At 56.1% G+C, this 23,927-nt stretch overlaps 1 protein-coding gene across 1 annotated transcript in view; it reads left to right on the top strand.

Annotated features, from left to right (window-relative positions):
• The window catches only part of cacna1fb (calcium channel, voltage-dependent, L type, alpha 1F subunit), a gene marked incomplete at its 3' end in the record, with an annotated part of 86,660 nt that overhangs the window by 37,997 nt on the left and 24,736 nt on the right, over positions 1–23,927 (top strand). Inside the window, exons 22-32 of the mRNA XM_079238857.1 lie at positions 1,022–1,081; positions 1,154–1,260; positions 1,598–1,685; positions 10,743–10,850; positions 12,909–12,961; positions 13,045–13,191; positions 13,267–13,468; positions 13,597–13,755; positions 13,838–13,948; positions 14,031–14,114; positions 14,225–14,353. Coding sequence (XP_079094983.1) covers positions 1,022–1,081; positions 1,154–1,260; positions 1,598–1,685; positions 10,743–10,850; positions 12,909–12,961; positions 13,045–13,191; positions 13,267–13,468; positions 13,597–13,755; positions 13,838–13,948; positions 14,031–14,114; positions 14,225–14,353 — 1,248 coding nt within the window. The remainder of the gene's footprint in view (positions 1–1,021; positions 1,082–1,153; positions 1,261–1,597; positions 1,686–10,742; positions 10,851–12,908; positions 12,962–13,044; positions 13,192–13,266; positions 13,469–13,596; positions 13,756–13,837; positions 13,949–14,030; positions 14,115–14,224; positions 14,354–23,927) is intronic.

A 23,927-nucleotide genomic window follows, 5' to 3' on the forward strand; every position in this document is an offset into this window, starting at 1 on the left:
CTTGGTGTCAGATGTTGGACCTCCGGCTTGGTGTCAGATGTTGGACCTCCGGCTTGGTGTCAGATGTTGGACCTCCGGCTTGGTGTCAGATGTTGGACCTCCGGCTTGGTGTCAGATGTTGGACCTCCGGCTGGGTGTCAGATGTTGGACCTCCGGCTTGGTGTCAGATGTTGGACCTCCGGCTTGGTGTCAGATGTTGGACCTCCGGCTTGGTGTCAGATGTTGGACCTCCGGCTTGGTGTCAGATGTTGGACCTCCGGCTTGGTGTCAGATGTTGGACCTTCGGCTTGGTGTCAGATGTTGGACCTCCGGCTTGGTGTCAGATGTTGGACCTTCGGCTTGGTGTCAGATGTTGGACCTCCGGCTTGGTGTCAGATGTTGGACCTCCGGCTTGGTGTCAGATGTTGGACCTCCGGCTTGGTGTCAGATGTTGGACCTCCGGCTTGGTGTCAGATGTTGGACCTTCGGCTTGGTGTCAGATGTTGGACCTCCGGCTGGGTGTCAGATGTTGGACCTCCGGCTTGGTGTATTGGTATATTAATAATTTGAACCACTTTTATCGTTCACATACTGCTTTCCTCTCAGTTAAATGTGACGAACCAATCAGATTTGGAGCAGGCTTTGGGAGCTGATTGGTAAGAAGCCCGACTGATGTCGGAGCAAACTCTTTACAGGTGGACATCTATGATTTGCTTCGGTGTGACGGAGGGAGAGTTGTCGGTATTTTCTTCCCAGACAATCCACTTCAGATGACGTTTACCATCATGTTCATGTCATGTGATGTCACTGCATGACATCATTATGTAATGTCATTGCTTGATATCATCATTTGAAAATTTTATCAATCAATTCAGAATACTTTATTCATCCCGAGGGGAAATTCAAAGTTCAGATCTGACAGAAACAGGTGATTGGTCCAGAAAGTTTCATCACTGAAACACAAAATAATATTTTTCCTTGTTGCCATGGTGATGGGTTCAGTGTTTGAGGTGCACGCCCATATGTGTGTGTGTGTGTGCAGATTCTGGGATACGCTGACTATGCCTTCACCTCCATCTTCACCGTGGAGATCCTGTTGAAGGTACAGCCGAGTTAACCAGCAGCCGCCTGTCTCACCTGCGGCAGGTGATGCTAACATGTCTCTGCTCTCCAGATGACGGTCCACGGAGCGTTCCTCCACCAGGGATCCTTCTGCAGGAACTGGTTCAACCTGCTGGACCTGCTGGTCGTCAGCGTGTCACTGGTGTCCTTCTTCCTGCAGTCAGTGTCAATCTTCCTCCTCCATCATCATCTGATAACAATTTCATTTCTTTATTCTAATTTCTATATCTACAACTCTTTTCTATTCTATTCTAATCAATTCGATTCGAGTCGATTTGATTCTATTCTTTATTTTGTATTATTCACTGTAAATTCATTCAAACATTAAAACATGAATAAATAAACAACAGGAAGCTGCAACGAGAAAAACAATAAACTCCATCAGACTTGTCACTGAGTATTCCCCACGGCATACAGAGATTCCTCCAAAATATCTAGATATATTCTGCACTGTAAATGTTGGGATCATCCGAGTCGTGTGTTTCTGGGTCTGCAGCTCCAGTGCCATCTCTGTTGTCAAGATCCTCCGAGTCCTCCGGGTTCTTCGTCCCCTGAGAGCCATCAACAGGGCCAAAGGACTTAAGGTAGCGTTCCATGTAGCTGACAGGACTTCTGAGGAAATCAGAGGAACATGGCTTCTGTACGTCCAGGTGGTCGGGGTTCAGACTACGTCCAGGTGGTCGGGGTTCAGACTCCGTCCAGGTGGTCGGGGTTCAGACTCCGTCCAGGTGGTCGGGGTTCAGACTCCGTCCAGCTGGTCGGGGTTCAGACTACGTCCAGGTGGTCGGGGTTCAGACTACGTCCAGCTGGTCGGGGTTCAGACTACGTCCAGGTGGTCGGGGTTCAGACTACGTCCAGGTGGTCGGGGTTCAGACTACGTCCAGGTGGTCGGGGTTCAGACTACGTCCAGGTGGTCGGGGTTCAGACTACGTCCAGCTGGTCGGGGTTCAGACTACGTCCAGGTGGTCGGGGTTCAGACTACGTCCAGGTGGTCGGGGTTCAGACTACGTCCAGGTGGTCGGGGTTCAGACTACGTCCAGGTGGTCGGGGTTCAGACTCCGTCCAGCTGGTCGGGGTTCAGACTACGTCCAGGTGGTCGGGGTTCAGACTACGTCCAGGTGGTCGGGGTTCAGACTACGTCCAGGTGGTCGGGGTTCAGACTACGTCCAGCTGGTCGGGGTTCAGACTACGTCCAGCTGGTCGGGGTTCAGACTACGTCCAGGTGGTCGGGGTTCAGACTACGTCCAGGTGGTCGGGGTTCAGACTACGTCCAGGTGGTGGGGGTTCAGACTCCGTCCAGGTGGTGGGGGTTCAGACTACGTCCAGGTGGTCGGGGTTCAGACTACGTCCAGGTGGTCGGGGTTCAGACTACGTCCAGCTGGTCGGGGTTCAGACTCCGTCCAGGTGGTCGGGGTTCAGACTACGTCCAGCTGGTCGGGGTTCAGACTACGTCCAGGTGGTCGGGGTTCAGACTACGTCCAGGTGGTCGGGGTTCAGACTACGTCCAGGTGGTCGGGGTTCAGACTACGTCCAGGTGGTCGGGGTTCAGACTCCGTCCAGGTGGTCGGGGTTCAGACTCCGTCCAGGTGGTCGGGGTTCAGACTACGTCCAGGTGGTCGGGGTTCAGACTACGTCCAGCTGGTCGGGGTTCAGACTACGTCCAGCTGGTCGGGGTTCAGACTACGTCCAGGTGGTCGGGGTTCAGACTACGTCCAGCTGGTCGGGGTTCAGACTACGTCCAGCTGGTCGGGGTTCAGACTACGTCCAGCTGGTCGGGGTTCAGACTACGTCCAGTTGGTCGGGGTTCAGACTACGTCCAGGTGGTCGGGGTTCAGACTCCGTCCAGGTGGTCGGGGTTCAGACTACGTCCAGGTGGTCGGGGTTCAGACTACGTCCAGCTGGTCGGGGTTCAGACTACGTCCAGGTGGTCGGGGTTCAGACTCCGTCCAGGTGGTCGGGGTTCAGACTACGTCCAGGTGGTCGGGGTTCAGACTACGTCCAGGTGGTGGGGGTTCAGACTCCGTCCAGGTGGTCGGGGTTCAGACTACGTCCAGGTGGTCGGGGTTCAGACTACGTCCAGGTGGTGGGGGTTCAGACTACGTCCAGCTGGTCGGGGTTCGGACTACGTCCAGGTGGTCGGGGTTCAGACTACGTCCAGGTGGTCGGGGTTCAGACTACGTCCAGGTGGTCGGGGTTCAGACTACGTCCAGGTGGTCGGGGTTCAGACTACGTCCAGGTGGTCGGGGTTCAGACTACGTCCAGGTGGTCGGGGTTCAGACTACGTCCAGGTGGTCGGGGTTCAGACTCCGTCCAGGTGATCGGGGTTCAGACTACGTCCAGGTGGTCGGGGTTCAGACTACGTCCAGGTGGTCGGGGTTCAGACTACGTCCAGCTGGTCGGGGTTCAGACTCCGTCCAGGTGGTCGGGGTTCAGACTACGTCCAGCTGGTCGGGGTTCAGACTACGTCCAGGTGGTCGGGGTTCAGACTACGTCCAGGTGGTCGGGGTTCAGACTCCGTCCAGGTGGTCGGGGTTCAGACTACGTCCAGGTGGTCGGGGTTCAGACTACGTCCAGGTGGTCGGGGTTCAGACTACGTCCAGGTGGTCGGGGTTCAGACTACGTCCAGGTGGTCGGGGTTCAGACTCCGTCCAGGTGGTCGGGGTTCAGACTCCGTCCAGCTGGTCGGGGTTCAGACTACGTCCAGCTGGTCGGGGTTCAGACTCCGTCCAGGTGGTCGGGGTTCAGACTACGTCCAGGTGGTCGGGGTTCAGACTACGTCCAGCTGGTCGGGGTTCAGACTACGTCCAGGTGGTCGGGGTTCAGACTACGTCCAGGTGGTCGGGGTTCAGACTCCGTCCAGGTGGTCGGGGTTCAGACTCCGTCCAGGTGGTCGGGGTTCAGACTACGTCCAGGTGGTCGGGGTTCAGACTACGTCCAGGTGGTCGGGGTTCAGACTACGTCCAGGTGGTCGGGGTTCAGACTACGTCCAGGTGGTCGGGGTTCAGACTACGTCCAGGTGGTCGGGGTTCAGACTACGTCCAGGTGGTCGGGGTTCAGACTACGTCCAGGTGGTCGGGGTTCAGACTACGTCCAGGTGGTCGGGGTTCAGACTCCGTCCAGGTGGTCGGGGTTCAGACTACGTCCAGGTGGTCGGGGTTCAGACTACGTCCAGGTGGTCGGGGTTCAGACTACGTCCAGGTGGTCGGGGTTCAGACTACGTCCAGGTGGTCGGGGTTCAGACTCCGTCCAGCTGGTCGGGGTTCAGACTACGTCCAGTTGGTCGGGGTTCAGACTACGTCCAGGTGGTGGGGGTTCAGACTACGTCCAGGTGGTCGGGGTTCAGACTCCGTCCAGGTGGTCGGGGTTCAGACTCCGTCCAGCTGGTCGGGGTTCAGACTACGTCCAGGTGGTCGGGGTTCAGACTACGTCCAGGTGGTCGGGGTTCAGACTACGTCCAGGTGGTCGGGGTTCAGACTACGTCCAGGTGGTCGGGGGTTCAGACTACGTCCAGGTGATCGGGGTTCAGACTACGTCCAGGTGGTCGGGGTTCAGACTACGTCCAGGTGGTCGGGGTTCAGACTCCGTCCAGGTGGTCGGGGTTCAGACTACGTCCAGGTGGTCGGGGTTCAGACTACGTCCAGGTGGTCGGGGTTCAGACTACGTCCAGGTGATCGGGGTTCAGACTACGTCCAGCTGGTCGGGGTTCAGACTACGTCCAGGTGGTCGGGGTTCAGACTACGTCCAGGTGGTCGGGGTTCAGACTACGTCCAGGTGGTCGGGGTTCAGACTACGTCCAGGTGGTCGGGGTTCAGACTACGTCCAGGTGGTCGGGGTTCAGACTACGTCCAGGTGGTCGGGGGTTCAGACTACGTCCAGGTGATCGGGGTTCAGACTACGTCCAGGTGGTCGGGGTTCAGACTACGTCCAGGTGGTCGGGGTTCAGACTCCGTCCAGGTGGTCGGGGTTCAGACTACGTCCAGGTGGTCGGGGTTCAGACTACGTCCAGGTGATCGGGGTTCAGACTACGTCCAGGTGGTCGGGGTTCAGACTACGTCCAGCTGGTCGGGGTTCAGACTACGTCCAGGTGGTCGGGGTTCAGACTACGTCCAGGTGGTCGGGGTTCAGACTACGTCCAGGTGGTCGGGGTTCAGACTACGTCCAGGTGGTCGGGGTTCAGACTACGTCCAGCTGGTCGGGGTTCAGACTACGTCCAGCTGGTCGGGGTTCAGACTCCGTCCAGGTGGTCGGGGTTCAGACTCCGTCCAGGTGGTCGGGGTTCAGACTACGTCCAGGTGGTCGGGGTTCAGACTCCGTCCAGCTGGTCGGGGTTCAGACTACGTCCAGGTGGTCGGGGTTCAGACTACGTCCAGGTGGTCGGGGTTCAGACTACGTCCAGGTGGTCGGGGTTCAGACTACGTCCAGGTGGTCGGGGTTCAGACTACGTCCAGGTGGTCGGGGTTCAGACTACGTCCAGGTGGTCGGGGTTCAGACTACGTCCAGGTGGTCGGGGTTCAGACTCCGTCCAGGTGATCGGGGTTCAGACTACGTCCAGGTGGTGGGGGTTCAGACTACGTCCAGGTGGTCGGGGTTCAGACTACGTCCAGGTGGTCGGGGTTCAGACTCCGTCCAGGTGGTCGGGGTTCAGACTCCGTCCAGGTGGTCGGGGTTCAGACTACGTCCAGGTGGTCGGGGTTCAGACTACGTCCAGGTGGTCGGGGTTCAGACTACGTCCAGGTGGTCGGGGTTCAGACTACGTCCAGCTGGTCGGGGTTCAGACTACGTCCAGGTGGTCGGGGTTCAGACTACGTCCAGGTGGTCGGGGTTCAGACTACGTCCAGGTGGTCGGGGTTCAGACTACGTCCAGGTGGTCGGGGTTCAGACTACGTCCAGGTGGTGGGGGTTCAGACTCCGTCCAGGTGGTCGGGGTTCAGACTACGTCCAGGTGGTCGGGGTTCAGACTACGTCCAGGTGGTCGGGGTTCAGACTACGTCCAGGTGGTCGGGGTTCAGACTACGTCCAGGTGGTCGGGGTTCAGACTACGTCCAGGTGGTCGGGGTTCAGACTACGTCCAGGTGGTCGGGGTTCAGACTACGTCCAGCTGGTCGGGGTTCAGACTACGTCCAGCTGGTCGGGGTTCAGACTACGTCCAGGTGGTCGGGGTTCAGACTACGTCCAGGTGGTCGGGGTTCAGACTACGTCCAGGTGGTCGGGGTTCAGACTACGTCCAGGTGGTCGGGGTTCAGACTACGTCCAGGTGGTGGGGGTTCAGACTACGTCCAGGTGGTCGGGGTTCAGACTACGTCCAGGTGGTCGGGGTTCAGACTACGTCCAGCTGGTCGGGGTTCAGACTACGTCCAGGTGGTCGGGGTTCAGACTACGTCCAGCTGGTCGGGGTTCAGACTACGTCCAGCTGGTCGGGGTTCAGACTACGTCCAGGTGGTCGGGGTTCAGACTACGTCCAGCTGGTCGGGGTTCAGACTACGTCCAGGTGGTCGGGGTTCAGACTACGTCCAGGTGGTCGGGGTTCAGACTCCGTCCAGGTGGTCGGGGTTCAGACTACGTCCAGGTGGTCGGGGTTCAGACTACGTCCAGGTGGTCGGGGTTCAGACTACGTCCAGGTGATCGGGGTTCAGACTACGTCCAGCTGGTCGGGGTTCAGACTACGTCCAGGTGGTCGGGGTTCAGACTACGTCCAGGTGGTCGGGGTTCAGACTACGTCCAGGTGGTCGGGGTTCAGACTACGTCCAGGTGGTCGGGGTTCAGACTACGTCCAGGTGGTCGGGGTTCAGACTACGTCCAGGTGGTCGGGGGTTCAGACTACGTCCAGGTGATCGGGGTTCAGACTACGTCCAGGTGGTCGGGGTTCAGACTACGTCCAGGTGGTCGGGGTTCAGACTCCGTCCAGGTGGTCGGGGTTCAGACTCCGTCCAGGTGGTCGGGGTTCAGACTACGTCCAGGTGGTCGGGGTTCAGACTACGTCCAGGTGGTCGGGGTTCAGACTACGTCCAGGTGGTCGGGGTTCAGACTACGTCCAGGTGGTCGGGGTTCAGACTACGTCCAGGTGGTCGGGGTTCAGACTACGTCCAGGTGGTCGGGGTTCAGACTCCGTCCAGGTGGTCGGGGTTCAGACTACGTCCAGCTGGTCGGGGTTCAGACTACGTCCAGGTGGTCGGGGTTCAGACTCCGTCCAGCTGGTCGGGGTTCGGACTACGTCCAGGTGGTCGGGGTTCGGACTACGTCCAGGTGGTCGGGGTTCGGACTACGTCCAGGTGGTCGGGGTTCGGACTACGTCCAGGTGGTCGGGGTTCGGACTACGTCCAGGTGGTCGGGGTTCGGACTACGTCCAGCTGGTCGGGGTTCGGACTACGTCCAGCTGGTCGGGGTTCAGACTACGTCCAGGTGGTCGGGGTTCAGACTACGTCCAGGTGGTCGGGGTTCAGACTCCGTCCAGGTGGTCGGGGTTCAGACTACGTCCAGGTGGTCGGGGTTCGGACTACGTCCAGGTGGTCGGGGTTCAGACTACGTCCAGGTGATCGGGGTTCAGACTACGTCCAGGTGGTCGGGGTTCAGACTACGTCCAGCTGGTCGGGGTTCAGACTACGTCCAGCTGGTCGGGGTTCAGACTACGTCCAGGTGGTCGGGGTTCAGACTACGTCCAGCTGGTCGGGGTTCAGACTACGTCCAGGTGGTCGGGGTTCAGACTACGTCCAGGTGGTCGGGGTTCAGACTACGTCCAGGTGGTCGGGGTTCAGACTACGTCCAGGTGATCGGGGTTCAGACTACGTCCAGGTGGTCGGGGTTCAGACTACGTCCAGCTGGTCGGGGTTCAGACTACGTCCAGGTGGTCGGGGTTCAGACTACGTCCAGGTGGTCGGGGTTCAGACTACGTCCAGGTGGTCGGGGTTCAGACTACGTCCAGGTGGTCGGGGTTCAGACTACGTCCAGGTGGTGGGGGTTCAGACTACGTCCAGGTGATCGGGGTTCAGACTACGTCCAGCTGGTCGGGGTTCAGACTACGTCCAGGTGGTCGGGGTTCAGACTACGTCCAGGTGGTCGGGGTTCAGACTACGTCCAGGTGGTCGGGGTTCAGACTACGTCCAGGTGGTGGGGGTTCAGACTACGTCCAGGTGATCGGGGTTCAGACTACGTCCAGCTGGTCGGGGTTCAGACTACGTCCAGGTGGTCGGGGTTCAGACTACGTCCAGGTGGTCGGGGTTCAGACTACGTCCAGGTGGTGGGGGTTCAGACTACGTCCAGGTGGTCGGGGTTCAGACTACGTCCAGCTGGTCGGGGTTCAGACTACGTCCAGGTGGTCGGGGTTCAGACTACGTCCAGGTGATCGGGGTTCAGACTACGTCCAGGTGGTGGGGGTTCAGACTACGTCCAGGTGGTCGGGGTTCAGACTACGTCCAGCTGGTCGGGGTTCAGACTACGTCCAGGTGGTCGGGGTTCAGACTACGTCCAGGTGATCGGGGTTCAGACTACGTCCAGCTGGTCGGGGTTCAGACTACGTCCAGGTGGTGGGGGTTCAGACTACGTCCAGGTGATCGGGGTTCAGACTACGTCCAGGTGATCGGGGTTCAGACTACGTCCAGCTGGTCGGGGTTCAGACTACGTCCAGGTGGTCGGGGTTCAGACTACGTCCAGGTGGTGGGGGTTCAGACTACGTCCAGGTGGTCGGGGTTCAGACTACGTCCAGGTGGTCGGGGTTCAGACTACGTCCAGGTGGTGGGGGTTCAGACTACGTCCAGGTGGTCGGGGTTCAGACTACGTCCAGGTGGTCGGGGTTCAGACTACGTCCAGCTGGTCGGGGTTCAGACTACGTCCAGCTGGTCGGGGTTCAGACTACGTCCAGGTGGTCGGGGTTCAGACTACGTCCAGGTGATCGGGGTTCAGACTACGTCCAGGTGGTCGGGGTTCAGACTACGTCCAGGTGGTCGGGGTTCAGACTACGTCCAGGTGGTCGGGGTTCAGACTACGTCCAGCTGGTCGGGGTTCAGACTACGTCCAGGTGGTCGGGGTTCTGACTACGTCCAGGTGGTTGGGGTTCAGACTACGTCCAGGTGGTCGGGGTTCAGACTACGTCCAGGTGATCGGGGTTCAGACTACGTCCAGGTGGTCGGGGTTCAGACTACGTCCAGCTGGTCGGGGTTCAGACTACGTCCAGGTGGTCGGGGTTCAGACTACGTCCAGGTGGTCGGGGTTCAGACTACGTCCAGGTGGTCGGGGTTCAGACTACGTCCAGGTGGTCGGGGTTCAGACTACGTCCAGGTGGTGGGGGTTCAGACTACGTCCAGGTGGTCGGGGTTCAGACTACGTCCAGGTGGTCGGGGTTCAGACTACGTCCAGCTGGTCGGGGTTCAGACTACGTCCAGGTGGTCGGGGTTCAGACTACGTCCAGCTGGTCGGGGTTCAGACTACGTCCAGCTGGTCGGGGTTCAGACTACGTCCAGGTGGTCGGGGTTCAGACTACGTCCAGCTGGTCGGGGTTCAGACTACGTCCAGGTGGTCGGGGTTCAGACTACGTCCAGGTGATCGGGGTTCAGACTACGTCCAGCTGGTCGGGGTTCAGACTACGTCCAGGTGGTCGGGGTTCAGACTACGTCCAGGTGGTCGGGGTTCAGACTACGTCCAGGTGGTCGGGGTTCAGACTACGTCCAGGTGATCGGGGTTCAGACTACGTCCAGGTGGTCGGGGTTCAGACTACGTCCAGCTGGTCGGGGTTCAGACTACGTCCAGCTGGTCGGGGTTCAGACTACGTCCAGGTGGTCGGGGTTCAGACTACGTCCAGGTGGTCGGGGTTCAGACTACGTCCAGGTGGTCGGGGTTCAGACTACGTCCAGGTGGTGGGGGTTCAGACTACGTCCAGGTGGTGGGGGTTCAGACTACGTCCAGGTGGTCGGGGTTCAGACTACGTCCAGCTGGTCGGGGTTCAGACTACGTCCAGGTGGTCGGGGTTCAGACTACGTCCAGCTGGTCGGGGTTCAGACTACGTCCAGGTGGTCGGGGTTCAGACTACGTCCAGGTGGTCGGGGTTCAGACTACGTCCAGGTGGTGGGGGTTCAGACTACGTCCAGGTGGTCGGGGTTCAGACTACGTCCAGCTGGTCGGGGTTCAGACTACGTCCAGGTGGTCGGGGTTCAGACTACGTCCAGGTGATCGGGGTTCAGACTACGTCCAGGTGGTCGGGGTTCAGACTACGTCCAGGTGGTCGGGGTTCAGACTACGTCCAGCTGGTCGGGGTTCAGACTACGTCCAGGTGGTCGGGGTTCAGACTACGTCCAGGTGATCGGGGTTCAGACTACGTCCAGCTGGTCGGGGTTCAGACTACGTCCAGGTGGTCGGGGTTCAGACTACGTCCAGGTGGTCGGGGTTCAGACTACGTCCAGGTGATCGGGGTTCAGACTACGTCCAGCTGGTCGGGGTTCAGACTACGTCCAGGTGGTCGGGGTTCAGACTACGTCCAGCTGGTCGGGGTTCAGACTACGTCCAGGTGGTCGGGGTTCAGACTACGTCCAGGTGGTCGGGGTTCAGACTACGTCCAGCTGGTCGGGGTTCAGACTACGTCCAGGTGGTCGGGGTTCAGACTACGTCCAGCTGGTCATAGGGACCCTTAGGTTTTTCTTGTGTGTGTGTTGCAGCATGTGGTCCAATGTGTGTTTGTGGCCATCCGGACCATCGGGAACATCATGATCGTCACCACGTTGCTGCAGTTCATGTTTGCCTGTATCGGAGTGCAGCTTTTCAAGGTGACTCACATCCCAGTGCTGCATTCAATGACCATCCCTTCTCTTTTCACATACAGACACACACACACTCACTGACATATATACATACATATATATATATGTATATATATATATATATATATATATATATATATATATATATATATATATATATATATATATATGTACCGTCGCCTGTACCGTCACCTGTACCTTCGCCTGTACCGTCGCCTGTACCTTCGCCTGTACCGTCGCCTGTACCGTCGCCTGTACCGTCGCCTGTACCGTCACATGTACCGTCGCCTGTATCGTCGCCTGTACCGTCACCTGTACCTTCGCTTGTACCTTCGCCTGTATCGTCGCCTGTACCGTCACCTGTACCTTCGCTTGTACCTTCGCCTGTACCGTCACCTGTACCGTCGCCTGTACCGTCGCCTGTACCGTCGCCTGTACCTTCGCCTGTACCGTCGCCTGTACCGTCGCCTGTACCTTCACCTGTACCGTCACCTGTACCTTCGCCTGTACCGTCGCCTGTACCGTCGCCTGTACCTTCGCCTGTACCTTCGCCTGTACCTTCGCCTGTATCGTCGCCTGTACCGTCGCCTGTACCGTCACCTGTACCTTCGCTTGTACCTTCGCCTGTACCGTCACCTGTACCTTCGCCTGTATCGTCGCCTGTACCGTCGCCTGTACCGTCACCTGTACCTTCGCCTGTACCGTCGCCTGTACCGTCACCTGTACCTTCGCCTGTATCGTCGCCTGTACCGTCGCCTGTACCGTCGCCTGTACCTTCGCCTGTACCGTCACCTGTACCGTCGCCTGTACCTTCGTCTGTATCGTCGCCTGTACCTTCGCCTGTACCTTCGCCTGTACCGTCGCCTGTACCTTCGCCTGTACCGTCACCTGTACCTTTGCCTGTACCCTCACCTGTACCTTCGGCTGTACCATCGCCTGTATCGTCGCCTGTACCGTCACCTGTACCTTCGCCTGTACCTTCGCCTGTACCGTCGCCTGTACCTTCGCCTGTACCGTCGCCTGTACCGTCACATGTACCGTCGCCTGTATCGTCACCTGTACCTTCGCCTGTACCGTCACCTGTACCTTCGCCTGTACCGTCACCTGTACCTTTGCCTGTACCCTCACCTGTACCTTCGGCTGTACCATCGCCTGTATCGTCGCCTGTACCTTCGCCTGTACCTTCGCCTGTATCGTCGCCTGTACCGTCGCCTGTACCGTCACCTGTACCTTCGCTTGTACCGTCGCCTGTACCGTCACCTGTACCTTCGCCTGTACCTTCGCCTGTATCGTCGCCTGTACTGTCGCCTGTACCGTCACCTGTACCTTCGCCTGTACCGTCGCCTGTACCGTCACCTGTACCTTCACCTGTACCTTCGCCTGTACCGTCGCCTGTACCTTCGCCTGTACCTTCGCCTGTACCGTCGCCTGTACCTTCGCCTGTACCTTCGCCTGTACCTTCGCCTGTATCGTCGCCTGTACACACAACAATATCTCCACTCCAAGTCTCTAGTTCCAGCGCAATGCCAGATTCGTAGTGTAACCTTGTGGCAAAAACATATATTCAACTCCTCTTAAACATACCGAAAGAACAAACGGCTCAGTCACCTTCCCATCTTGGTTTATCTACACAAGAACACCAAACAAACGGAGACAACCACAAGTCTTGGCTGCCGCATATGAACTCCTGTTTTTTCCATCTTCTTTGTTTTTTCCTTTCTCTTGTTTTTTTTTTCCCCCTCAAAATGAAAACCCGCCCACCTTTAACCTGGTCATCATCAGTTTGCTCCTGCTGAGCAAAGATTTGCTGATCTTCACTGACAGATATCGCCCAATAATACAGAGGAGTAATGTGAAAAGTTCACAGACTAATGAAGTGTAGGAAAGTGCAGCCATTACTACAAACATAATGAGGCTTTAGCCAACTCCATGACAAAATAAACAAGATAGCAAGATGCTGCACACGCACATACACACTTATATATAATGTAGAATTTTTTTCTAAATAATTGATGTGGCTTTGGTGGATGTGTTTATTGATCTATGATGCTTTTTTGATTTCAGGGTAAATTTTATCGCTGCACTGATGAGGCCAAACACACTCCTGAACAGTGCAAGTGGGTTTCCATGATCCAGATAAGTCTAATGAAGTTTGGACCGGCTGTTTGTCTCCTTCTCATCCTGTCCTGTTTGTGCTCAGAGGGACGTTTGTTATCTATAAAGACGGCGATGTGAGCCACCCGATGGTCCGGGACAGGATTTGGCTGAACAGTGACTTTAACTTCGATAACGTGCTGATGGGAATGATGGCGCTCTTCACCGTCTCTACCTTTGAGGGCTGGCCAGCGTGAGTACGCTCCGACCAAATGCCCCAAACTCTATCGTGAAACACTGAGCTGACGTCAGACCACTTGGTCCACAGACTGCTGTACAAAGCCATTGACGCCAACGGAGAGAACTCTGGTCCCATCTACAACTACCGGGTGGAGATCTCCATCTTCTTCATTGTCTACATCATCATCATCGCCTTCTTCATGATGAACATCTTTGTTGGTTTTGTCATCATCACCTTCAGAGAGCAGGGAGAGCAGGAATACAAGAACTGCGAGCTGGATAAGAATCAGGTCAACTCTGCATTCCTTCGTTGTTCCTGCCAGGAAACAAACTGTCTCCTAGAATAAAACTCGTTTGTTTGGACGGGACTTTCTACGGGTCCAGCAGCACTAAAACATGTGACTTCTTCCCCCAACAGCGTCAGTGTGTGGAGTACGCCCTGAAGGCTCAGCCTCTGAAGCTTTACATCCCAAAGAACCCGGTCCAGTACAAGTTCTGGTCCATCATCAACTCGACCGGGTTTGAGTACGTCATGTTTGTCCTGATTCTCCTTAACACCGTCACTCTGGCTGTTCAGGTGGGTAACCGAGAGGTTCCACCACCAAACCAAACCCCCTGTGGACCAGATCCAGCCTGACTCTGGCTCTTCTCTCCTGCAGCACTACGAACAGTCTAAAACCTTCAGCTACATCATGGACATCCTCAACATGGTTTTCACAGGACTCTTCACTGTGGAGATGCTCCTGAAGCTGCTGGCTCTCAGGCTCCGGGTGAGAAAACCTCACACCTGAACCCGTCTTCAGGTCTGGGGACACCTTTAAGGTCCTGAACCTTCATTTCTCTTCCTTCCAGCACTACTTTGTGGACCCCTGGAACTCCTTTGATGCTCTGATCGTGGTTGGGAGCGTGGTCGACATCGTCGTCACTGAGTTCAGTGTGAGTCTGACTCTCTTGTTAGACCCAAGCATTCTGATTGGCTGATGAAGGTCCCTCATTGGTCGAGCTTTGTTTACATGTGTTCCTCCACATCTTCACTTTGTCCTCAGAGCGGAGAGGACAGCTCCCGGGTGTCCATCACCTTCTTCCGCCTGTTTCGAGTGATGCGATTGGTGAAGCTACTGAGTAAAGGGGAAGGGATTCGCACGCTGCTGTGGACTTTCATCAAGTCGTTGCAGGTTGGGGGGGGGGTTATGTGCCTCTTGTTTCAGCCAAACTCTGGCAGAACTCCGGCAGACTGAAGTCTGCTTGAGATCTGGCTGAAGTCCGGCCCAGCTCTGGCTGGTGTGTCGCATGCATGTCAGACAAGCTGCGAGCTGTGAAACGCTTTGTGCACCTGCTGCTTTGCATCTTCTCCTGGTAGTTTTCTCAGTTTTTTACATTTTCCAGCTTTTTTTTCTCATATTTACTGGCAAGAATTGTAAGAAACAAAGACTGTAGGTGGCTTATAAACCTCTGGAACATCTCCCAGAGCTGCAGCCTTGGGACGACTCTCTGTGGGGAAAACAGCTGGAGAAGTTTAAAACGCGACAAGTCGGGGGAATTTATTGACTCATTTTCAGCGAGTCACTCCAGTCGAGCCTCCAGACGAATAACCAGCTGGGGAACGTCCCGAACCAGTGGTCAAACTGGTCTGTCCTGCTGGAACAGTGTTGGTGCCAGACCCAAGTCATCAGTCCCAGAACCCGGTCTGATTGTCTCCGTGGCCAGAACCCGGTCTGATTGTCTCCGTGGCCAGAACCCGGTCTGATTGTCTCCGTGGCCAGAACCCGGTCTGATTGTCTCCGTGGCCAGAACCCGGTCTGATTGTCTCCGTGGCCAGAACCCGGTCTGATTGTCTCCGTGGCCAGAACCCGGTCTGATTGTCTCCGTGGCCAGAACCCGGTCTGATTGTCTCCGTGGCCAGAACCCGGTCTGATTGTCTCCGTGGTCAGAACCCGGTCTGATTGTCTCCGTGGCCAGAACCCGGTCTGATTGTCTCCGTGGCCAGAACCCGGTCTGATTGTCTCCGTAGTCAGAACCCGGTCTGATTGTCTCCGTGGCCAGAACCCGGTCTGATTGTCTCCGTGGTCAGAACCCGGTCTGATTGTCTCCGTGGTCAGAACCCGGTCTGATTGTCTCCGTGGCCAGAACCCGGTCTGATTGTCTCCGTGGCCAGAACCCGGTCTGATTGTCTCCGTGGTCAGAACCCGGTCTGATTGTCTCCGTGGTCAGAACCCGGTCTGATTGTCTCCGTGGTCAGAACCCGGTCTGATTGTCTCCGTAGTCAGAACCCGGTCTGATTGTCTCCGTAGTCAGAACCCGGTCTGATTGTCTCCGTGGCCAGAACCCGGTCTGATTGTCTCCGTGGCCAGAACCCGGTCTGATTGTCTCCGTGGCCAGAACCCGGTCTGATTGTCTCCATGGTCAGAACCCGGTCTGATTGTCTCCGTGGTCAGAACCCGGTCTGATTGTCTCCGTGGTCAGAACCCGGTCTGATTGTCTCCGTGGCCAGAACCCGGTCTGATTGTCTCCGTGGTCAGAACCCGGTCTGATTGTCTCCGTGGTCAGAACCCGGTCTGATTGTCTCCGTGGCCAGAACCCGGTCTGATTGTCTCCGTGGCCAGAACCCGGTCTGATTGTCTCCGTGGCCAGAACCCGGTCTGATTGTCTCCGTAGTCAGAACCCGGTCTGATTGTCTCCGTGGTCAGAACCCGGTCTGATTGTCTCCGTGGTCAGAACCCGGTCTGATTGTCTCCGTGGCCAGAACCCGGTCTGATTGTCTCCGTGGCCAGAACCCGGTCTGATTGTCTCCGTAGTCAGAACCCGGTCTGATTGTCTCCGTGGCCAGAACCCGGTCTGATTGTCTCCGTGGTCAGAACCCGGTCTGATTGTCTCCGTGGTCAGAACCCGGTCTGATTGTCTCCGTGGTCAGAACCCGGTCTGATTGTCTCCGTGGCCAGAACCCGGTCTGATTGTCTCCGTGGTCAGAACCCGGTCTGATTGTCTCCGTGCCCAGAACCCGGTCTGATTGTCTCCGTGGCCAGAACCCGGTCTGATTGTCTCCATGGTCAGAACCCGGTCTGATTGTCTCCGTGGTCAGAACCCGGTCTGATTGTCTCCGTGGTCAGAACCCGGTCTGATTGTCTCCATGGTCAGAACCCGGTCTGATTGTCTCCGTGGCCAGAACCCGGTCTGATTGTCTCCGTGGTCAGAACCCGGTCTGATTGTCTCCATGGTCAGAACCCGGTCTGATTGTCTCCGTGGCCAGAACCCGGTCTGATTGTCTCCGTGGTCAGAACCCGGTCTGATTGTCTCCGTGGCCAGAACCCGGTCTGATTGTCTCCGTGGTCAGAACCCGGTCTGATTGTCTCCATGGTCAGAACCCGGTCTGATTGTCTCCGTGGCCAGAACCCGGTCTGATTGTCTCCGTGGCCAGAACCCGGTCTGATTGTCTCCATGGTCAGAACCCGGTCTGATTGTCTCCGTGGCCAGAACCCGGTCTGATTGTCTCCGTGGTCAGAACCCGGTCTGATTGTCTCCGTGGTCAGAACCCGGTCTGATTGTCTCCGTGGCCAGAACCCGGTCTGATTGTCTCCGTGGCCAGAACCCGGTCTGATTGTCTCCATGGTCAGAACCCGGTCTGATTGTCTCCGCGGCCAGAACCCGGTCTGATTGTCTCCGTGGTCAGAACCCGGTCTGATTGTCTCCGCGGCCAGAACCCGGTCTGATTGTCTCCGCGGCCAGAACCCGGTCTGATTGTCTCCGCGGCCAGAACCCGGTCTGATTGTCTCCGTGGCCAGAACCCGGTCTGATTGTCTCCGTGGTCAGAACCCGGTCTGATTGTCTCCATGGTCAGAACCCGGTCTGATTGTCTCCATGGTCAGAACCCGGTCTGATTGTCTCCGTGGCCAGAACCCGGTCTGATTGTCTCCGTGGCCAGAACCCGGTCTGATTGTCTCCGTGGCCAGAACCCGGTCTGATTGTCTCCGTGGCCAGAACCCGGTCTGATTGTCTCCGTGGTCAGAACCCGGTCTGATTGTCTCCGTAGTCAGAACCCGGTCTGATTGTCTCCGTGGCCAGAACCCGGTCTGATTTTCTCCATGGTCAGAACCCGGTCTGATTGTCTCCGTAGTCAGAACCCGGTCTGATTGTCTCCGTGGCCAGAACCCGGTCTGATTGTCTCCGTGGTCAGAACCCGGTCTGATTGTCTCCGTGGCCAGAACCCGGTCTGATTGTCTCCGTAGTCAGAACCCGGTCTGATTGTCTCCGTGGCCAGAACCCGGTCTGATTGTCTCCGTGGCCAGAACCCGGTCTGATTGTCTCCGTAGTCAGAACCCGGTCTGATTGTCTCCATGGTCAGAACCCGGTCTGATTGTCTCCGTAGTCAGAACCTGATTGTCTCCGTAGTCAGAACCCGGTCTGATTGTCTCCGTAGTCAGAACCCGGTCTGATTGTCTCCATGGTCAGAACCCGGTCTGATTGTCTCCGTGGTCAGAACCCGGTCTGATTGTCTCCATGGTCAGAACCCGGTCTGATTGTCTCCGTGGCCAGAACCCGGTCTGATTGTCTCCGTGGCCAGAACCCGGTCTGATTGTCTCCGTGGTCAGAACCCGGTCTGATTGTCTCCGTGGCCAGAACCCGGTCTGATTGTCTCCGTGGTCAGAACCCGGTCTGATTGTCTCCGTGGTCAGAACCCGGTCTGATTGTCTCCGTGGCCAGAACCCGGTCTGATTGTCTCCGTGGCCAGAACCCGGTCTGATTGTCTCCGTGGTCAGAACCCGGTCTGATTGTCTCCGCGGCCAGAACCCGGTCTGATTGTCTCCGTGGTCAGAACCCGGTCTGATTGTCTCCGCGGCCAGAACCCGGTCTGATTGTCTCCGCGGCCAGAACCCGGTCTGATTGTCTCCGCGGCCAGAACCCGGTCTGATTGTCTCCGTGGCCAGAACCCGGTCTGATTGTCTCCGTGGTCAGAACCCGGTCTGATTGTCTCCATGGTCAGAACCCGGTCTGATTGTCTCCATGGTCAGAACCCGGTCTGATTGTCTCCGTGGCCAGAACCCGGTCTGATTGTCTCCGTGGCCAGAACCCGGTCTGATTGTCTCCGTGGCCAGAACCCGGTCTGATTGTCTCCGTGGCCAGAACCCGGTCTGATTGTCTCCGTGGTCAGAACCCGGTCTGATTGTCTCCGTAGTCAGAACCCGGTCTGATTGTCTCCGTGGCCAGAACCCGGTCTGATTTTCTCCATGGTCAGAACCCGGTCTGATTGTCTCCGTAGTCAGAACCCGGTCTGATTGTCTCCGTGGCCAGAACCCGGTCTGATTGTCTCCGTGGTCAGAACCCGGTCTGATTGTCTCCGTGGCCAGAACCCGGTCTGATTGTCTCCGTAGTCAGAACCCGGTCTGATTGTCTCCGTGGCCAGAACCCGGTCTGATTGTCTCCGTGGCCAGAACCCGGTCTGATTGTCTCCGTAGTCAGAACCCGGTCTGATTGTCTCCATGGTCAGAACCCGGTCTGATTGTCTCCGTAGTCAGAACCTGATTGTCTCCGTAGTCAGAACCCGGTCTGATTGTCTCCGTAGTCAGAACCCGGTCTGATTGTCTCCATGGTCAGAACCCGGTCTGATTGTCTCCGTGGTCAGAACCCGGTCTGATTGTCTCCGTGGTCAGAACCCGGTCTGATTGTCTCCGTGGCCAGAACCCGATCTGATTGTCTCCGTGGCCAGAACCCGGTCTGATTGTCTCCGTGGCCAGAACCCGGTCTGATTGTCTCCGTGGCCAGAACCCGGTCTGATTGTCTCCGTGGTCAGAACCCGGTCTGATTGTCTCCGTGGCCAGAACCCGGTCTGATTGTCTCCGTGGTCAGAACCCGGTCTGATTGTCTCCGTGGCCAGAACCCGGTCTGATTGTTTCCGTGGCCAGAACCCGGTCTGATTGTCTCCGTGGCCAGAACCCGGTCTGATTGTCTCCGTGGCCAGAACCCGGTCTGATTGTCTCCGTGGCCAGAACCCGGTCTGATTGTCTCCGTGGTCAGAACCCGGTCTGATTGTCTCCGTGGCCAGAACCCGGTCTGATTGTCTCCGTGGTCAGAACCCGGTCTGATTGTCTCCGTGGCCAGAACCCGGTCTGATTGTTTCCGTGGCCAGAACCCGGTCTGATTGTCTCCGTGGTCAGAACCCGGTCTGATTGTCTCCGTGGCCAGAACCCGGTCTTATGGTGCCCGTGGCCAGAACTCGGTCTGATTGTCTCCGTGGTCAGAACCCGGTCTGATTGTCTCCGTGGTCAGAACCCGGTCTCATGGTGCCCATGGCCAGAACCCGGTCTGATTGTCTCCGTGGTCAGAACCCGGTCTGATTGTCTCCGTGGCCAGAACCCGGTCTCATGGTGCCCGTGGCCAGAACCCCTCATGGTGTCCGTCCCAAAGGTAAATCCAGCAGAAGATTTAAAGCTCCAGCTCTCTCCCACCTGAAATCTCACTGCACAATAAATATGATCTGTTGACTCCAAGTAAAATGGATCATAAAAAGGAAGTGAGAAATGGACCCAAAACCCAACGACAAACCAAGATATGAGGAGAGGCCAAACTTCCACAACCAGGAGGACGAGAGACACCATCACCAACTCCACTTAAAAGGAAATACGTGTAATCCCGACTGGAGACTCCGTAACGCAGCATGTGAGAATAGAAAAGACACACCGGTTAAAGAACTGACGGAGATCTTGCCGACTATTCTGTCCTCGCATCCAGATAGCATGAAGATCATCGTCCACATGGGGTCTCATGATATTCTGAGGAGGAAAACTGGCTCTGAGATCCTGAAGAAAGACTTTTCTCTGCAGTTGGAGGGAGTATGCCACTCTGGAGATGCCATGTTGTCATTTCAGACCCCGATCCCACAGCGGGGAAAGGAATCCGGGTTTTTCGCAGACTTCTGGGTCTGAACACATGGCTATCAAGGCATGTATCACCCAGGGGATGAAGTTCACCTATAGCTTCGATATGTTTTGGAACTGTAAGGAACGTTTCCGACCTGATGGAGTGCATCCAGAGATAACAAGCAGTGATGCGTAGTGGTACAGTGGGTCGGAGAGTTCCTGCAGGAGTTTCTGTCCTGGTTTCGGGTCTTTGTTTGCACTGCTGGTGCCGGGTTCTGTCGTTTCCAGTTTCTCTCAGATCTACTACAGCTGAGTGAGGCGGGTCATTCTCCCCGTTCCCTGCTGGGGGAGCAGAAAGACCAGGTTCCAGCTGGTTGCGGTCAGGCTGAGTGGACCCAGCTGGGTCAGCAGCCCAGGTGGATCAGCCACTGTGTCCCACGTCGGGTTCAGACCACTACGGGTGAAGACCTGCGAGTCTACCTGCGCCAGTCCACCGAGACACGAGCAGCTAAGCTCACATTACCACGTGTCTCCAACCATCCCCGTCTGATACGGGGACAGACCAAGGCCTGTCTCCCACAGACAAGGCAGTCCTCTAAACCTCTCTGGACCACCGTCTCCCACACTGTCCTCATCCTCTGTCACCTCCCATCTCTGGAACTGTCAGTCCGTAGTAAATAAAACAGAATTCATCAGTTCTCTGATGTCAGTCTCAGACGTTCAGGTCCTGGTCCTGACTGAGACCTGGATCCGTCCAGAAAACACCGCGACTCCTGCTGTCCTCTCCCTTAACGCAGATTTCACCCAGACACCTCGCTCTGCTGGACGAGGAGGTGGAACGGGCGTCCTGCTTCCTAAAACATGGAGCTTTACCTCTCTGTGTCCCATGGCTTCCTGCTCATCACGCAGTAAAGGTCTCTGCACCAATCGCTGCAGACATTCTGGACACATATCGCACTCCAGGAGGCAGTATGAATCCAGATCCACAATGCTCCCAACACACGGCAGCTGTTCATGGCCTTCAACTGTCTTCTTTCTCCAGCAGCTGCTCAGCCTCCCGCCACGCTGACTGCAGACATGTTGGCTTCCTGTTTTACTGAAAAGGTTGCTACCATCAGGAATCACTTCTCTGAGCCTGACCAGCTCAGTCCACCACATCCAGCTAGTGGTGCCTCACTTTGCTCTTTCTGCCCTCTGAATGAGGACCAAGTCTCTAAACTTCTAGTCAACTCTAAAGCCACTAGCTGTCCTCTGGATCCGGTCCCTACCGACATCCTGCAGAGCATTTTACCTCCAATCAATCTGCAGTGACCCATATTATCATCTCCTCTCTGGAATCCGCTGTCTTTCCCTCTGTCTTCCAGCAAGCTCGGGTCACCCCGCTGCTGAAGAAACCCACACTCAACCCAGTCCAGGTTGGAAACTACCGGCTGGTCCCACTGGTGCCGTTCATGTCCACACTACTGGAGCGGGTCGTCTTCAGTCTCCCAGTTCCTCCATGATAGAAACCAGTTAGATCCACATCAGTCTGGCTTCACTCCTCTGGAACTGGTCTCCTGTCTGCTACTGGTTCCCTAACACCAGATCCACTGGTCAGTCCTGGTCCTGCTGGACCAGATCCACTGGTCAGTCCTGATCCCGCTGGACCAGATTTCACTGGTCAGTCCTGATCCCGCTGGACCAGATCCACTGGCCAGTCCTGATCCCGCTGGACCAGATCCACCGGTCAGTCCACTCTCCACTCTCGTGGTCCACGTCCTACCTCACAGGAAGATCCTTCAGATCCTTCAAGTGTCCAGATCACATGAGATAACTGAGCCCGGTTCTTTGCAACAAACATTATGGTATTATTTCTTTGTATTTTAACATGGGGGATATTATGGGATGGGAAGGGAGAAAAAAAAACAAAAAAAGTCTGTAGCACTTCATGGAAGGACCTGCATCCACTGGACAGTCCACCAGAACCTTCCTATGATGTCCTCTACTGTTTGATTTCATGTTTGTGTTGTTCTCACTAATATGTAAGTCGCTTTGGATAAAAGCGTCTAAATGACTGTAGAATAGAATAAAAAAAACAGTTACAGACCTGTTTCTAACCAGTTATAGACCTATCTCTAACCATTTTTATATCCAAGATAATTGAGAAAGTTGTGTTCAATCAGCTTCATGATTTCTTAAATGAAAGTAGAAATCTTGATAAATTCCAGACCGTCTTTCAACCCCATCACAGACCTGAAACAGCTCTGGTCAAAGTCTTAAATGACATCCAGTTAGATACGGATTCTGGTCCAGAATCAGTTTTAGTTCTGCTGGATCTCAGTGCTGCATTTGATACTGATGATCACAGGATTCTGTTGCACAGGCTGGAAAACTGGGTTTGACATTCTTTAGTGGCCCTTAACTGGATCATATCCTGTTGTGAGGGCCGGAGTTAGTTTGTTACAACAGGCAGTTATGAACATGAGCGAGTGGCCATGACCTGTGGAGTACCTCAGGGCTCAGTCCTTGGACCTCTTCTGGTCAACTTGGATCTGCTCCCTTTGGGTCAAATAATACAGAACTTTCACATCAATAATTACAGTTATGCTGACAACACGCAGCTTTATGTGTCTTTGTCACCAGATGACTGCCGTCCAACGGAATTACTGTGTTTGGAGCAAATAAACACCTGGATGCAATAAATTAAAGAACAAACTGGAAGTATTCTGTTTGGTAGCAAAGAGAAGAGGATCATCGTTGGTAAACACCTGGAGACTCTGGCTTCTTAAGCTACCGACTAGGTCTGGAACCTGGAGACTCTTCATCTTCATCTTCATCTTCTGCCGCTTATCCGGGGTCGGGTCGCGGGGGCAGCAGCCTAAGCAGGGAAGCCCAGACTTCCCTCTCCCCAGCCACATTTGCCAACTCTGCGGGGGGGATCCCGAGGCGTTCCCAGGCCAGCCGAGAGATATAATCCCTCCAGCGTGTCCTGGGTCTTCCCCGGGGTCTCCTCCCAGAGGGACGTGCCTGGAACACCTCACCAGGGAGGTCCAGGAGGCATCCTGACCAGATGCCCGAGCCACCTCAACTGGTTCCTCTCGATGCGGAGGAACAGCGGCTCTACTCTGATCTCCTCCTGAATGACCGAGCTCCTCACCCTATCTCTAAGGGAGAGCCCGGCCACCCTGCGGAGGAAACTCATTTCAGCCGCCTGTATACGAGATCTCGTTCTTTCGGTCACGACCCACAGCTCATGACCATAGGTGAGGGTAGGAACGTAGATCGACTGGTAAATCGAGAGCTTCTCCTTCTGGCTCAGCTCCTTCTTCACCACGACAGACCGGCGCAGAGTCCGCATTACTGCAGACGCCGCACCGATCCGTCTGTCCATCTTGCGCTCCATCCTTTCCTCACTCGTGAACAAGACCCCGAGATATTTAAACTCCTCCACTTGAGGCAGGACCTGACTCCCGACCCGGAGAGGGCAATCCACCCTATTCCGGCTGAGGACCATTTGGAGGTGCTGATTCTCATCCCAGCCGCTTCACACTCGGCAGCGAATCGCTCAAGTGAGAGCTGGAGATCACGACCAGATGAAGCCAACAGGACCACGTCATCTGCAAAAAGCAGAGACCCAATCCTGAGGCCACCAAGCCGGATCCCCTCAACACCTCGGCTGTGCCTAGAAATTCTGTCCATATAAGTTATGAACTTATATCCTATTCCTATCCAGGACCCCTGAATAGACCTTACTAGGGAGGCTGAGGAGTGTGATTCCCCTGTAATTGGAACACACCCTCCGGTCCCCCTTCTTAAAAAGGGGGACCACCACCCCAGTCTGCCAATCCAGCGGTACTGTCCCCGATGTCCACACGATGCTGCAGAGGCGTGTCAGCCAGGACAGCCCCACAGCATCCAG

This window comes from Telmatherina bonti, assembly GCF_933228915.1.
Source record: "Telmatherina bonti genome assembly, chromosome: 4".
Lineage (NCBI taxonomy): Eukaryota > Metazoa > Chordata > Actinopteri > Atheriniformes > Telmatherinidae > Telmatherina > Telmatherina bonti.